At 40.7% G+C, this 14,812-nt stretch overlaps 1 protein-coding gene across 3 annotated transcripts; it reads left to right on the top strand.

The window, feature by feature from the left end:
* The first annotated feature begins 5,480 nt into the window (after window positions 1–5,480).
* Window positions 5,481–13,501, top strand: inpp5kb (inositol polyphosphate-5-phosphatase Kb). Of its 3 annotated transcripts, XM_084373195.1 has the most exons (13): window positions 7,414–7,953; window positions 8,235–8,339; window positions 8,488–8,596; window positions 8,911–9,027; window positions 10,110–10,285; window positions 10,382–10,493; window positions 10,570–10,679; window positions 10,772–10,798; window positions 12,162–12,375; window positions 12,496–12,633; window positions 12,717–12,800; window positions 12,905–13,009; window positions 13,158–13,501. In XM_084373195.1, the coding sequence occupies exons 1-13, from the start codon at window positions 7,733–7,735 to the stop codon at window positions 13,224–13,226; spliced, it is 1,587 nt and encodes a 528-aa protein (XP_084229321.1). In that variant the 5' UTR covers window positions 7,414–7,732; the 3' UTR covers window positions 13,227–13,501. The 3 variants fall into 3 exon arrangements, with proteins under 3 accessions (XP_084229323.1, XP_084229321.1, XP_084229322.1); XM_084373197.1 differs by lacking the exons at window positions 7,414–7,953; window positions 10,772–10,798 and adding an exon at window positions 5,481–5,562; XM_084373196.1 differs by lacking the exon at window positions 10,772–10,798.
* The last annotated feature ends 1,311 nt before the right edge of the window (window positions 13,502–14,812 follow it).

Genomic DNA, 14,812 nt, shown 5'->3' with positions numbered 1-14,812 from the left:
TTTGTATATATTTATGTCAGATTGACTTTTGGTTTTCTGTTGCCTCCTCTTTAAAGAAAACACTGACCCTTCTTGGATATCCAACCCTTCCACCTCTCTCTCTGTCTCCATCAAGCATCTCACTCACTGTCTGTGATGGGGCTACCAACTGAATCATGGAGATTTGTGGATGTACTGTATGTATTGACTTTGTAAATAGTAAATAAAGTAATGTAGATGAACACATATATATAGATCAGACTGTCCTGCCAAACCTACAGCAGCACACCCTCGATCCTCTCGTTCCACCTAAAGCTACACACTCAGCGTCAGACACACAGAGTTATAGTTGCTGAAATTTAGTGCTGATAAGATATTTTGAGGATTATTGTCAGCTGTAGACATTAAAAAAAAAACTACATATTGCTCCAGAAAAGCAGTAAAGAGCTGAGTTGCTGTGTGGTTTGTAGTTGGAGGCAAAAAATATTAAAAGCAGCAAAAGCCCATCCCACTATGTCCTCTCCTCACGCTCCCTCCTCACAGGGACCACCACCTCTCATTGGCAGGACAGTGTATAGATATATATTTTTGTTCTGAGTGTTGTTGTACCTCTGTTGTCAGTCTCTGAACTACACTCTCACCGAAAAAGGAACAAATAACGGCAGCTTGGGTCAGTTCATTGATCCACATAATTAGCTGATGGTGTCAGCCTCGGTGCGAGTTAGATTTTGCCCTCCTGTGGTTAGCGATGGGGATAGAGGGGAAATTATTCTACATCTAGGAGCCGCTTCAACCGGGTACTGGAGGGTTGAAGTTTATAGCTACATAGACAATAAAAAAAACAAACAAAAAAAAACAAAAAAACGCAAAGACAATTAGATGTGGATACTGACAGTAGGTCCATTTTAAGAGCCTGACGATACCATACAAACTTGTGAGAGAACAGAGACAATCTCATAGATATCTGTTGTTAGATTCCTCGATTTATAATCAGAATATGAAACCAAATGATTCCACAAAACCCCAAACTGTTTTTAAATCTCTCTCTCTTTCTCTCTCTCTCTCTTACTCTCTCTCTCTCTCTCACTCCTGTTAACTTGTCTCCTGTTTTTCTTTCTTTTATTGTGAATTTGTGCCTTTTTGTCATCTTATCTTCCAATAACACTACTGTACATTGGAGACGTAAAGAAATGAATAAAAAGAAGCAAAGCAACTGTACATATGCTTTGATGTCACTGTTTATTTTTCACTGTAATGTATCTACTGTGAGACACGAGCGGCAGAGATGCTCAGTTTGCTTTGCAGGGGAAAGTCAGGAGGCCAGAGGACAATTAATAAACCAACTTTAACAATATTTATCAGGGAAAATGAACAGGCCTTGACATGTTATGGAAAAATGACTGTACTATATTATACAATAATGTTACTATTTTCACTTTTGGATTTATATGAGTGAGCTATTGAGCCTTGCAAATGATTGAATCACTTTTAAAAGGTGTTGATGATTAATCAATGGACATAAAAGCCTATTTACAAAGTGACTGGACACAAATTGAATAGAGAAAAAATGGATTACAGAACAGTCCATCCGAACAATACATTTACAGGGTTTAGGTTAATACTGTAACAGCCTCTATGTGTAGGATTTGTCTTTGGCGCCCCCCGAGTAAGTGTCAAAAACATTTTGGCAGACAGCAGCAGACACACACACTGTGGCAGGGTTAAATTAATCGGGTCTGGATGGCAAAGATTACTTTAAATCCTGATTATGAAGCGGACGAGGGGCCAGTACAGAGCTGCTACACATTTTGTGAGATGTTGATGAGACTCTACAGTGTGTGTGAGAGGACATCTGTTGAACTGCAAACCTTTATGAAGGTTATTTATCTTATTTCTGTATTTTGTCAATTTCTAATCGTAAAGGATTCGTAATGAATCCTGTTTTAAGATGTGCTTGTTTTAATTTATTTATTTTTTGTGACTGTGAATTATGAAAAATAATTGTAACCAAACCATCATAGAAATATGGTAACGAAACCTGGGAGGTATTAATTCCCCCCTTTCACTTATATAGAAAGTTAAAGACCAAAGTAACAGAATACAACAGAGAAGGGGTGCACCATCTGCTTTTGAAATTAATATACGATCGATCATCCATTAGGTAAAGGAACCTGATTGCGTACTCTTTTGAAAAATTTTAAGAAATAGTTAAACATTGTTTGAAATGTGCTTATTTGCATTCTTGCAGAGAGTTAGACGAGAGGATTGATACCACTCGGATGTCTGTACGTTCAATATAGAGCCAACAGTTAGCTTAGCTTAGCATAAAGACTAGAAGCAGGAGGAAACAGCTAGCCTGACTCTCCAGGGGTCACGAAATCTCACGATAAGCATGTCAATGAACATATTATATCCAGTCTGCTCAGTCCATAAAGCTGAAGTGCAAAAACAACATGGTTGTACGTTCAGGTTATATTGCCATTATTTCTTGGCCTGATACAGTGACGTCTGTGTAGATTAAACAAACCAGCTGTTACATGTTCACGGAGCTTTAGAGATGCCGGCAGGTAGATTTAGTTCCTGCTGGACAGAGCAGGGCTAGTTTCCCCTCCAGAGATGAGGCACTTGAGGACGTACATCAAGTAACGTCCTTTGGACTGTCAGCATTAAACAACTTGTGTAGCCAACCGAGAGCGACACAGAGGCCTCATTTTTCACACCACGTTAACATCCGCTCACATACGGGCAGCAAAAAAGTGATTAATAAATATACATTTCCACAAACTTTACATGGAGCCTCCTGAAAAGCCTTCTTTGGGTTTTGAATAATAGCTTGTAACTTCATCATTAGTGCTTATCCTGTGAAAAAAAGGACTCAAGACAGTATATTCACGCCGTCAAGGAGAAATTACAGCACTTTAATTAAAATGGAGCATGGTAAAGCAGAGCAACCTACACATTCCATACTGTTAAGAAAGTAAAGGATTATTCCTGAACATACAAAGACGGCTTTAGAGCAACAAATACCATGCGTCATGGTGACATTCAATAAACAGACATGTCCATTCATGATTAGATAATTCTTTCTCACCGGGTTGTTAACCAACCTGGGATAATAGCTTGATCCGATGTTACGCTTTAAGTCCAGAGCAGGTTGTGAGTGGGACCTTGTACCCAGAACAGCTGAGCGGAGGGTGAGGGAACCAAAAAGAGAACCAACGGTCAAACGACGGGACTCACTGTAGGAAAGCAGATCCAGTCTCTCGACTCCCCTTTGGAGAGCTTCGTCATCTGTGCACAGGGGGTTTGCAGCTTTTTCCAGACGCCACAAGAAAGACACACAGACAAAGGTACTGTACTGTGTGGATGATTGGGCTTCTTTTTTTTCAGCAGATACTTTAAACAGAAGATACAATCTAGTCTTGAAGAGAGACATACTTGATTCATTAGAGTGAAAATGTCTGAATTTGAGAGAACCGTGTTGTTCTTGTTGACGCAAAGACCAAACCATCTCACACAAAAGGACACATGGCTTGCTGCATTTTTACTGCCGGGTATCACATTTTTCGTGACGATATTTCAGTAATAGTAGCAGTCATGATATTATAAATCTTTTTGAAGTTAAAGGACACTGTGGAGGAGGCAAATGTGCTTCCTTGTTTCAGTCTAAGTAGAGAACTGAGGTTCTCAAAGGTCACAAACACAAGTGCAACTGTCCTACAGGGCCAACAAGTATTTTTTCTAATGGGTTAAATATTATAACAGCGACTGGACCCTGGCATTATTCTGAAATTATAGTTTGCAAATCTAAAACGAGCTTGTAAAACTGGTTTTCGGAAAAATCTACTAGGGACATTTTAAGAGTTGTCAGTTGTGATCCTTCACCTCTCAGATGCCTGTAGTTAGTATAACAACAAATCCAGTCTTTTTATTGGTGTGTGTGTGTTTTAATAATATTATGGGGTCCAAGACTGTAAAGTGGCCTATATCATTCATTCACTAGTCTTTACGGCTTCCAGACGTTTAGCGCGAATGTTAGGGCAGTCAGGTTTGGGTAGAAAGCAGTTGTGGTTAAAGTAACAATAGCGTAATCACCATTTATATATTAACAATATTTATTAAAAATTGGCTCTCACAGTAATCGACCTCGTTCCAGCCTCAGCAAGCAGCTGTTTTAAACAAACAAGCTCTAAAACCGACAGCAGGCCAACACTAACAGCCCATCACCAAACAACAGACAGTTAGCGACTAGCTAGCAGGTAAAAATAGCACACACAAAAAAAAACACATACTGGATAAAAGGTGAGTGAATATTGGACTTACATTTGTTGGGTAAATAGAAACACAGCTCCAAATTTTACTTTACCATTTTGTCTGCTGCATGTGTAGCCAACTAGCTGCTAGCTTGCTAACACATTAGCCGCGTGACATTAGTAGGCTATGTCAGTTTGTTGTACAGCGTTGCCAGATGGGAAATGTTCAGCTATTGCACCAGAGGCGTAAGATTATCATATTTGAATTATATTGAAATATTAGGCTATTCATATTTAAATTAAAAGGACAAAAAAGCCGCAAATGTGTACTTGTAGGCCTATTTAAGATAATCACTGGACTTACTGGTGCATTCAAAACAACTGGACTTGAACACAGCATACCTTTGTGAGAAATGTCATGCTCCACCAGGCGGACGGAGAATGTCAGCACGATTGGCTGAAAAGCGGTCATCTGAGACCTGGATCCATATTCTTCTGTCCTGATCATGTCAGGAAATGCATTAAAACAAGACAGCATAGACTATAACCAACTGCTAGCGTACCAAGAGTCACAAAATAGTCTAGAACTAATTGCACCTGAAGGAATCAATTCGCACAGGGGTGAAAATACAATAATAAGCATACACCTGGCAACGCTGTAGGATAAAGATTCTATAAAGGCTGATGCAGGTTTAAGTCAACACAATGTCTTTAAATTACAAAAACAAGTGTGTCTTTTACACACTAGTCACACACCATTAATACTGTAGGTTCCTGATAATAAGCCAGGCACTGTTAAGATGTTGTGCTATGTACAGTTCAAAGGCCTCAAAATACTGCTTTTCTGCTGTGGACCACCATGGCCACAACGTTTTTACACAACCTGAAATGTTTCTGCAGTTTGTGTTTTTAGCTCACAATTGACATCGAGACTTTTAGGTTTTATCTGCCAGATATTCACCTTTGTAAAAAAAAAAAAAAAACTCCAATAATTTTTACACATCAGAATCAAGTTTTACACAATGGCTCTCAAGTGAAGTGCTTTTGTTTTTACATGTGACCTTCAGGGCACTGTCACTTTAACGTGAATGAAGCTAACCGTGATTAGACGTGATTACAAACCCATTTCAGAAATGACTTTCAGGCATCCCTGTAGGCTCTGTTTTATTGGGCACTGCTCTGTGCTCCCGGTAAACTGGCTGTAGTAGAGGCAAGCATTTAGGTTTCCTGTTTGCTTACACTTTGTTTGGGCGTATGTGTGTTTGTGATCGCCTACAGGGGAGGACATGAGTGCTGGACGAGTTCGAAGTGGTGGGAAAGACAAGTGCAGGTAAGACCAGAATCCCATGCGGATGACTCTTCCTCTTCTTCTTTGTCCTAGGTAAAGAGCAGGAAGGAACAAGAGAGAGAATATGGTGATGAAAGTAATTGTGAGAGAAAGCACAGACTTCAGGCAGAAAAGTGAGTGTGTAGAGGCCGAGAGAGTCCAGAGAAGGAAGGTATGACCCTCTCATACAAGGTCTGAATTGCCTAATGTTCATAAGTAGCTTTGAGGCTGCTGGTTGTGAGTCTTTGCCGTCTTTGCTCTGTGATAAAACTTAAATAGCTTCTCATTCATCATTTTTTCACTGGACTGGTGAACCCCTCGGTTATCCACTTAACACCTCTGCTTGCTAAAGAATGTGCCCTAAGTCTGTGCATGTGACACTGTTACATGAAGTGGCAGGGAGAACTGGGGCACCTAAGATTAGCATTTTTCTTATTTTGTAAGGGGCAATTCCTTCTGGTTGTTTCTCTCCTCCAAGCTTGTTTTCATCCCTCTTTTCCCCTCATATAGTATTATCCCCCACAGCTCTCTAAAAATTAAAACACTGTTGACTTTCTGCCATGATTTATTGCCTGAACTGTGCCACTAATGACTGAGTCAGATATCAAGTATGAGTAGATACAGATTTTTAACTCAGGTGAAGCTGTTCCAGGATGCGGACTTGTTTTATCATGTTTTAGGGGCATCCAAGAGGTCCACCAGTGGTGCTATTCAAAATTGGATTTTACAATGTGATGCGCAAATGAAAGAATTAGAACTGCAATGATTGATCAATTAATCGATCACTCCATTGGTTGTCAAATATAAATTAACTGCAAACTATTTTGATAATCAGTTAATTGATTTGAGTCATTTTTAAGAAAGCTTCCACCTCCGTAAATGCAATCTGGCTTCTTTACTCCTTTTTGGACAAAACAATGTCCATATAAAGAAATATTTTAATGTTCTATACATCCTTATAGCTATGGTGTGATTCTGACCATAGTTTCAGAGTCAGTGATCCAACCAATGTAGGACTGTTTTCCATAAAGTGAAAAATAAACTTTCTGCAAGCTTGCTGAAGAGTACTATGTGAGGGAAAATCATTTTTTGTACATTTTAGTTTTTTTTCTAAATAACTGATGGTCATTTCTTCACCAGAGAGACACATTTTCCAACACTGGTGACTTTTAATTCTGTTCAAAGTTTTACCTCACTGCATTTATGGTTCTGAAATCTTTAAACCATTTAAGTATGAGGTCAAATGCGTCAGTGTTGTTGATTGCTTCATGTACTCTGCTTCTAAAACTATTATGCAATTTGTCCACTATTAACTGTGCTGCAACACTTGTTAATTACAATTATTCCAGCTTTTCTTCTTAAGCGGACAAAAAATAAAAATAAAAAAAAAGACTGTGTCAGAGCTTACAAAACTGCCGTTAAGCTCCCACTTCTCTGTGGGTTTACAAAGATAACCTTTCACCTATATGAGGAGAGACTGGATTGAGGCCAAAAGAAGCTAATGCTATTGTTCGCTGTTGTCCCCTCACTAATGCATGCCTGTAACTGCGGGGTTACATGCATTGTTCAGTGTGCTCAGCTGATAGAGAGAGCGCTGGTAGTAAACCTCTTAGGGATCTGAAGGGTTACCCAAGTCTTGCAACAGTGATGGAGGATCAACCTCCGGTCCTCCTCTGCTGCCCTCTGTGACTACAATCAAACACACACGTGTTCACATGCCCGTCTCCTGCCTGCGATTATAGTCCAAGTCGGGCTCATTATTGCCCAGATTCCTGAGTCGACCCCACTGCTTTGTCAGTTGTTGCTCCATTGCTGCATGACCACACGGACTCTGCCACGGAGAGGACTGCACCAGCACAGGCAAACTTCACCCTGGGCTTTTCAGTTTTTCATCCTGGATTTAAATCAGACGTTGCCTGAGAGATTTGACTAACTACGAATCAGTTCTTGTTACTTCCAGTAGCCTGGGCAGAGCGGAGGACTCTTGCATCAAATGGCTGCAACCAAACCAACCAAAGAAGTCTGAGGGGAAATCAAGCCAAAGGCGCTTCTTTTACTGGATTTGGCTTCTTAGCTCTTGCAGGACAGTGCCTTTATTTTCAACCTTCCTGACCTTTCTGACATACAACAAAGCCAACACCAGGAAGACCTTTTTTCAGTCTAAGATCCGAAGATGGACCTCCTGACAGACAGTCCACGCTTGCGCTCGGACAGCATGAGCAGCTCAGCGTCTCAGAGCTCGAGGTCCAAGATGCTCCTCCGCCAGCGTCTGTCCCAGCTGCTGACCTGCATAGAAGACCTGAGCTCTGACGATGAAGCCAGCGAAGAGGTGTCCCGCACGCTGGACGAAGCGTTTCACCTCTGTGGGCATCTCGGTCCCACAGACGCATTCAGGTTGACACGTGCTCATCCACACATAGACAAGTTTACACGGATACACACACACAGGAGGTGTTTAAGAAATCATAGGAAGAAGAATTTTCTGACTCTCTTGTCTTCACAACCTGAGAGGAAAGGGCTCATGTTGTAAAAGCTAAAATGTAAAAAGAGTGTAAAAACTTCATTTAAAGTATCCGGATCATACCTGGGTTTCTTTACAGTTTGAAACTTCATAATTTCAATAGTAAAAATGACTTTATTAACTGCATTAACATGAACTAACCAAACACTGACAGGCTGCACATGGTGACCTGGAACGTGGCCACCGCCGAGCCTCCTGAAGACATCACCTCTCTGCTCCAACTAGACGTTCAGCCCCCTGCAGACCTCTATGTTATTGGGTGAGAAATTTAAATTTTTTTGTCAGGAATTGGACTGAAGGATAAAAGTGTCCCTTTTAATGAATTGGCTAGAAAAGAGGGAAAAGGTCAAGAGCGTCAGAGTGTGGTGTTTCTCATCGGCTGGTGCTGGTGTGGTTGTGTGTGTCAGCCTGCAGGAGGTGAATGCCACCCCGGTGAGGTTCATCTCCGACATGCTGGCGGAGGACTCCTGGAGCCACGTCTTCATGGACACACTGGCACCCAGAGGCTTCGTCAAGGTGAGAGGGGACAGATGGAGAGAAAGGGAAACAGGACTGGTTACACACTTGGGTCCTATGGGTGTATGTGAATGTAAACAACTGGTATGAATAATAGTATCTTGAAGGCTGCCTCTGAAAACTTACATAATCATGGGGTCACTTCGCATAAAAGTCTTAATAATGAGTGCATGCAGTTTTATACTGGTTATGTTTTGTTTCATTTGATGTTATCTTCAATGAATTGTGGTTTTCTTTAAGCTGTATATTATGCATATGCTCATATAATACAAATAATGGTGTGTAATATCAAATCTATTTCCATCTCTGTCTAGGTCACATCAATAAGGATGCAGGGTTTGCTGCTGTTGGTCTTTGCCAAACAAATTCATCTCCCCTTCATCAGAAAGATCCAGACCACCTACATTCGTACTGGCATCTTTGGTTACTGGGTAAGAAAATGGTTTATTGGTTAGCTCTGGACCAAGAATCCCACTGGCATCAGATGCTGCAGAGATTAAACTCTGTTATGAAAGGCCTATTGTGTTTGTTTAGTGGAATGTGCAGCAGCTTTGAACGAAATCACAAAGAAAGACCACTCGAACTGGTGCGGTACACTCGGGCAAACACTTCAAAGACAAACGGTCTAATCCAGAATCTAAGTTGTTATAAAAAAGGGTGATTAAGAGGTGATTTTTAATTACAGTATATTTAATTTTCTTGTAAACACTACAGTAAAATGAGTCTGGATTATACTTACAATCTTGGATATGTTATTCTTCAGAGATAAAAATATGACTTTAAAGGTTCCATGTTGTAAAAAGTGAGATTTTCTTTTTTTATTATTAAGCTTGTCTAGGAGCTTTTTAAATACTGTGAAAGTATCAAAGGCATCAACCCACAGAGAAATACACACTGCCCATATTCAGAAACTATTCTTTTAAATGAGCCATCAGGACTTCTGTAAGGTTGTGATGTCACAACTATATAGTCACCGCCCACAGCCACGCCCCCAGCACCAGAGGCAGGTAGTAACGAGTTACATTTACTCAGTTAGTTGTGCTTAAGTAACTTATTTGAGTAAACTGTAACTTTTTTAATGCGGCATACTTTCATCCTTACTTGAGTAGATTTTTTTTATGAATCAATACCTCTACCTCTGTTAGTTTTGGCTACATTAATCCCACTACTTTCATTTATCTTTTTATGCATTCATTCACATTCTGTCAGCTGGTCTGCTGGGGCTTAGTATGTGTTTTTCTTTTTCTTTTTAATTTAAAGCAGAGCTGAGATAAAGTGGGCGGTGCCTTCTCAGGCTTGTGAGAACTGACCAATCAGAGAACACTGGGCTATTTGGGAGGGGGGCCTTAAGGAGAAAGGCACTAAGCGGAGCCCTCATGAAGCATGTTTTGTAGTAGACACCCAAAATGAAAGCATAAGCTTAAAAAATTGCTTAATATGGTGCTTTTACACTTATTGTGTTAGTCTTTGGAAACCACTTTATCTTTCCTCCTCCTCTGTTTATCTGTGTCAGGGTAATAAAGGAGGAGTGACCGTGCGTTTTTCCTTCTACGGCCACATGGTGTGCTTCCTGAACTGCCACCTAGCAGCTCACATGAACTACGCTCTGCAGCGTGTGGATGAGTTTGAGTACATCCTGGAGTCACGGGACTTTGACCTATCTGACACCCCAAATGTGCTGGACCACAAGTCAGTACACCCACCCACACACACACACTGTGAAATATATACACTGAGGGTTGTCATTTAGCAGGTATAATGAAGCTCCATCACTCTCACACACAGGGTGGTGTTCTGCTTGGGAGACCTGAACTTCCGTATTGCCGACCACGGCTTGCACTTCATCCGCTCGTCCATCAACAGCGGACGCCTTAATTTGCTCTGGACGAAAGACCAGGTGATGTGCAGGAATAAGCGCATACACACATACAAAAAATAATGTCCACTTACTAATTTATTTCATGTTCCTACAGCTCACCATGATGAAGAAGAATGAACCTTTCCTGCAGGAATTTGAGGAAGGGCCATTAAATTTTAAACCCACCTACAAGTTCGACCGCAACTCCGACACCTATGATACCAGGTAACACTTGGGACAAACATATATATTACACACAAATATTCAACACATTTCTCAAACGTCTTTGCTCTTGTTTCCATTGGAATTTTGTACAGCACTCCAAAGACATGGTTGGGTTTTAAGTAAGACACGCTACGTTTTTTTGTGTTGCATGCCCCACATTCGCTTATTTCTCAGTCACGGCACCGTCTGTCCTCATTTCAGAATCTTTAGTCGGAATTAAATATGCAGCCCCTGAGACACACACAGCGGGAAGACAAACCCTGACGTATATAGATGAAGTTGGGAGCAGCTCTTTCTGTGAGTTGTTTCCATCCCTGACACTAGCAACATGTATGTGTCTCTCTCAGAAAGAGCACTGTGGCACTGCCCCTAACCATGTACAGACCCAGGCCCCTGCAGCGCTGCAGCACCACCCTCTTCTTCCTCCTCACCTCCCTCACCTGGGGGCTGCTCTCGGCCTGGTTGGGGGCCTGGTACAGGGAGCTAGACCCGCCAAGGTGGGTGTCTCCATAGATGTGAGGAACACAAGAGCGCCCCATTCCATAGAAAAGGCACCGTAATGGCTGTATATACAGTACATAACCTACAATCACAAAATAACTGGAGACACTGATAAAAACACAAAGGGCTGATGTATTAGAGAAATGAAGACATCCTGCACCCTGCACCCCACTGCTTGTTTCTTGCATATTGCATGTGTGGCTTTAACGTGCATGTACAAAAAATGTAATACCACGTCAAATGGTATTGTCCACTCCTAACACCCATCATTCCTCCACAGCATGCTACACTGTAGGTATAGCTCTGCACTTCGTGTGTGTGTGTGTCTGGTTCATGTACTTAAAAGGAGACCTATTGTTCTTTCCTTCAGTGTTTTATATATGTTCTTGCATTTTTAATGATCTTGAAAGTTCATACCAACAGAAGCTCCTCTCTCCCACAGAAACCACTGCTCCTCAAACGCCTCGTCAGTAGTCCAGCCTTTAATTCCATGACACGTCACCATGTCAAATAGTTGCATAATTTACAGCTAGCAGCTAGTTTGGCATATAAGAATTGATTTAGCACAGCTGCTTTGTTGTTGTAAGCGGTGCTGGCTCAGGCATGTGTGAGCTGACCAATCAGAGCAGATGGGGTAATCAGGAAGGGGGCCTTAAAGAGACAGGAGCTAAAACAGAGCGTTTCAGGCAGAGGGGGAATAAAGTGCTGCTGCACTGGACAGTATGAGAACACTGATGTGTTTTTTTGGAGCATTAAAGCATGTAAACCTGTTCTAGTAGTAACCCAAAATAAAATTAGGAACCTGACAATGAGCATAATATGTCTCCTTTAACAGCACTATTTCCAATATTTTTGTAAGTGTTGTTAGTTAAATTAGCACAAATGGAAGTGCGACTTATCAGGTAAGCAACAGAAACACAGAATTCAGCTCATTCTCAAACTGGAAACTGAGCTGTCAACACTTGTCTTTGCTTTGCTAAGTGGCAAGAAGAGGAAACCAGCCTGGACCGATCGGATCCTCTGGCGCATCAAACCCAAACCCCTGCCATCAGAGGATGATGATGAGAAGGCGTCGACTTCTACTGATGATGGGCTCGATGAGTATCCACTCCTGGTCACTCAGGACAAATACACCAGTGATATGAGCTACGGAGTCAGTGACCACAAGCCCGTCATTGCAACCTTCAGTCTGGAGGTGAGATCACACTTGCTGTAGGATGTGCGGCTCATATAAGTTTTTCTTTCCCACCATTAAATGAGGAGTTTTTTCTTCATTTTTAAAGCTTCCCTTTCCTCCTTCCCATCTCTCTCACAGCTGAGGAAGTGCTTTGACATACCACTGGTGCACATATCCCCTGTGGGCGTATGGAGCGCCGACCAGGATGCACTTCTCACCTACACCATCCAAGAGGACTTCATGTCTTCCACATGGGACTGGATTGGCCTGTTCAAGGTACAGACAGGACGGACAAAGAGAGAAAAAACAAACAATACAAAACGAGACAGATTTGATCTCATGGGGTTGTTTTTCTGCAGGTGGGATTCAAGAGCCCGTCCGATTATGAAACATTTGTGTGGGTCAGAGAGGACGAGCTGCCAGAGATAAATGAAGTCATACAGGTAAAGTGCAAGTGAGGCATTTGTGTCATGTTTGGATAAATACTATATGTATATGAATGCATGCTTCTTTCATTTGAATGTGCGTGTGTGCATTATGGTTGCAGATATCAGTGGATAAGGATGAGATCCCTCTGCTTGGTGGACAGTATGTTTTGGGTTACTACAGCACAAACATGCAAAGCATCCTTGGCCTCAGTGCTAACTTCCAGGTGAGTGTACCACTTTTACATCTGTAGTCATATTTTATAATGTGCGTAAACCTTATTATTTTTTCTTTACTTTACAAAATATTGTGTCATTTATGCTCTAAGACACATCACTTAGTTTTAAACTCCCATATTTGTTTTGATCTTGCAGATCCTGGAGTCAAAGCGTGCCGTCATGGAGGGCCTCGTTCCTGAGAACGTCAATGGAGTCAACAAATAAGCACAAATTCACCTCAGTGCTGCAGCTTGTTCCTCTCCCCTGGAAATGCACTCAGAATTGATTCAGACTTTCAAATGCCCCAAGATCAGCTCCGTCATCTACTGGATAAGATGGCACAGTCATTAAATAGTGGCCACCACACTGTGCCATCACATGGACTGGAAACTTCAATTTGTTATTTCCAACTTTGCCTTTAAAGAAATCACCTTCAGTCTATACAACAAAGGTTGATCACTTCACAAGTCACCATCCAGCTTATCCACAGGCCTTTTTGTGCCTGTGGAGCAGAAAGTATAGAAATAAATTTGTTTTTTTTTTTTAGATTGGAGGACATGTACAGCAGGTCAATACAGTCCTTGGTCAAATTTCATCTGAATATACTTTTTTTTATGTTTTGTTTTGATCTACATTAGTGCCAATACAGAGAGCTGTACAATAAATGACTGAGAAAGTGAGAAAGATCTGCCAATGTTTACTGTATAGAGAAGTCTATGTTAATGCAGGGTGCTTTACTTTATCTGTACTGTCATAATGCAGAAAGATGCTAATCTGGTAATTAAGTATTTAAAAATCTTGCTATGGATTATTTGAACCACACATTATTTGACCTAGGTGTCTTATATGATAAAGATGCGAGAAAGATCTGAAATAAAATGCACAGGAGTGTGAGGATGTGGACGTCTATGCTTATATATTGCTTTATCACAAATATTTGTAATGTATATGAGGTAATGTAAGTCTAATGTGTATCAGTGAACAGAATCACGAGAAAATTGTATTTTGAATTCACTTCGACAATAAGATATTAATTATTTATCTCTCTTCCTCCAAACATCTTAACTCTAATTTTTTTTCACATTAGTGCAATACAGAATGCTTTTTTCATTCAATGCAGATAAATGATGATTATCGTCACGTGCTTCAATGTGCTTACGTGTTACAGTGAAATTGTGTGAATTTGGTTAACTGACCGATTGACTGATGAAATGAACAATATTGCAGCAACAGAACACAATCAGCTTGTACTATGTGTAGTGACATCATGTGATCCATCGTGCTGGAAAATGTCTCTCAAGCTAATCTGTTACCATAACGAGTTGTTTTTAAAACAACCCAAAATGTTTGAAGTCTAATTAAAACTGAAAATTTGCAGCTGACTGTGAATGTTCATTGACATATGAGGTCATAGGGTCAATGAATAATCAGTGGGAGAGTTATGAGTTCTAATTAACAAATATGACCAATAACTTAGGCATTTAACCTGTAACTCAGTGCAAAGTCACAATGGTCAAAATTTCACATTAGTCTATGACTTATTGCACAAACTATATTGCACACTACACCATGACATCACACTATACCATGACATATGATAGTATTTACATCACACATTGCTATAAATTATTGCAAAGAAAAACGATAAAAAAATTCTAGCAAACAACACAGGCAGTCCAAAACAAACAAGCGTCATTTAGCGATATGGTTTCAACCTAGCCTCTAATTTAAGTACTTAAGACACAGATTAAAGTAATCTGGGTACATATGAGTTACAGCAAGATCCAACAAAACACGACCAGTCATTGATT

Source organism: Pagrus pagrus, assembly GCF_965226575.1.
Source record: "Pagrus pagrus genome assembly, chromosome: 14".
NCBI lineage: Eukaryota > Metazoa > Chordata > Actinopteri > Spariformes > Sparidae > Pagrus > Pagrus pagrus.
Note: the sequence above shows the minus strand (reverse complement) of the source record. Positions and strands in the feature narration are given on the sequence as shown.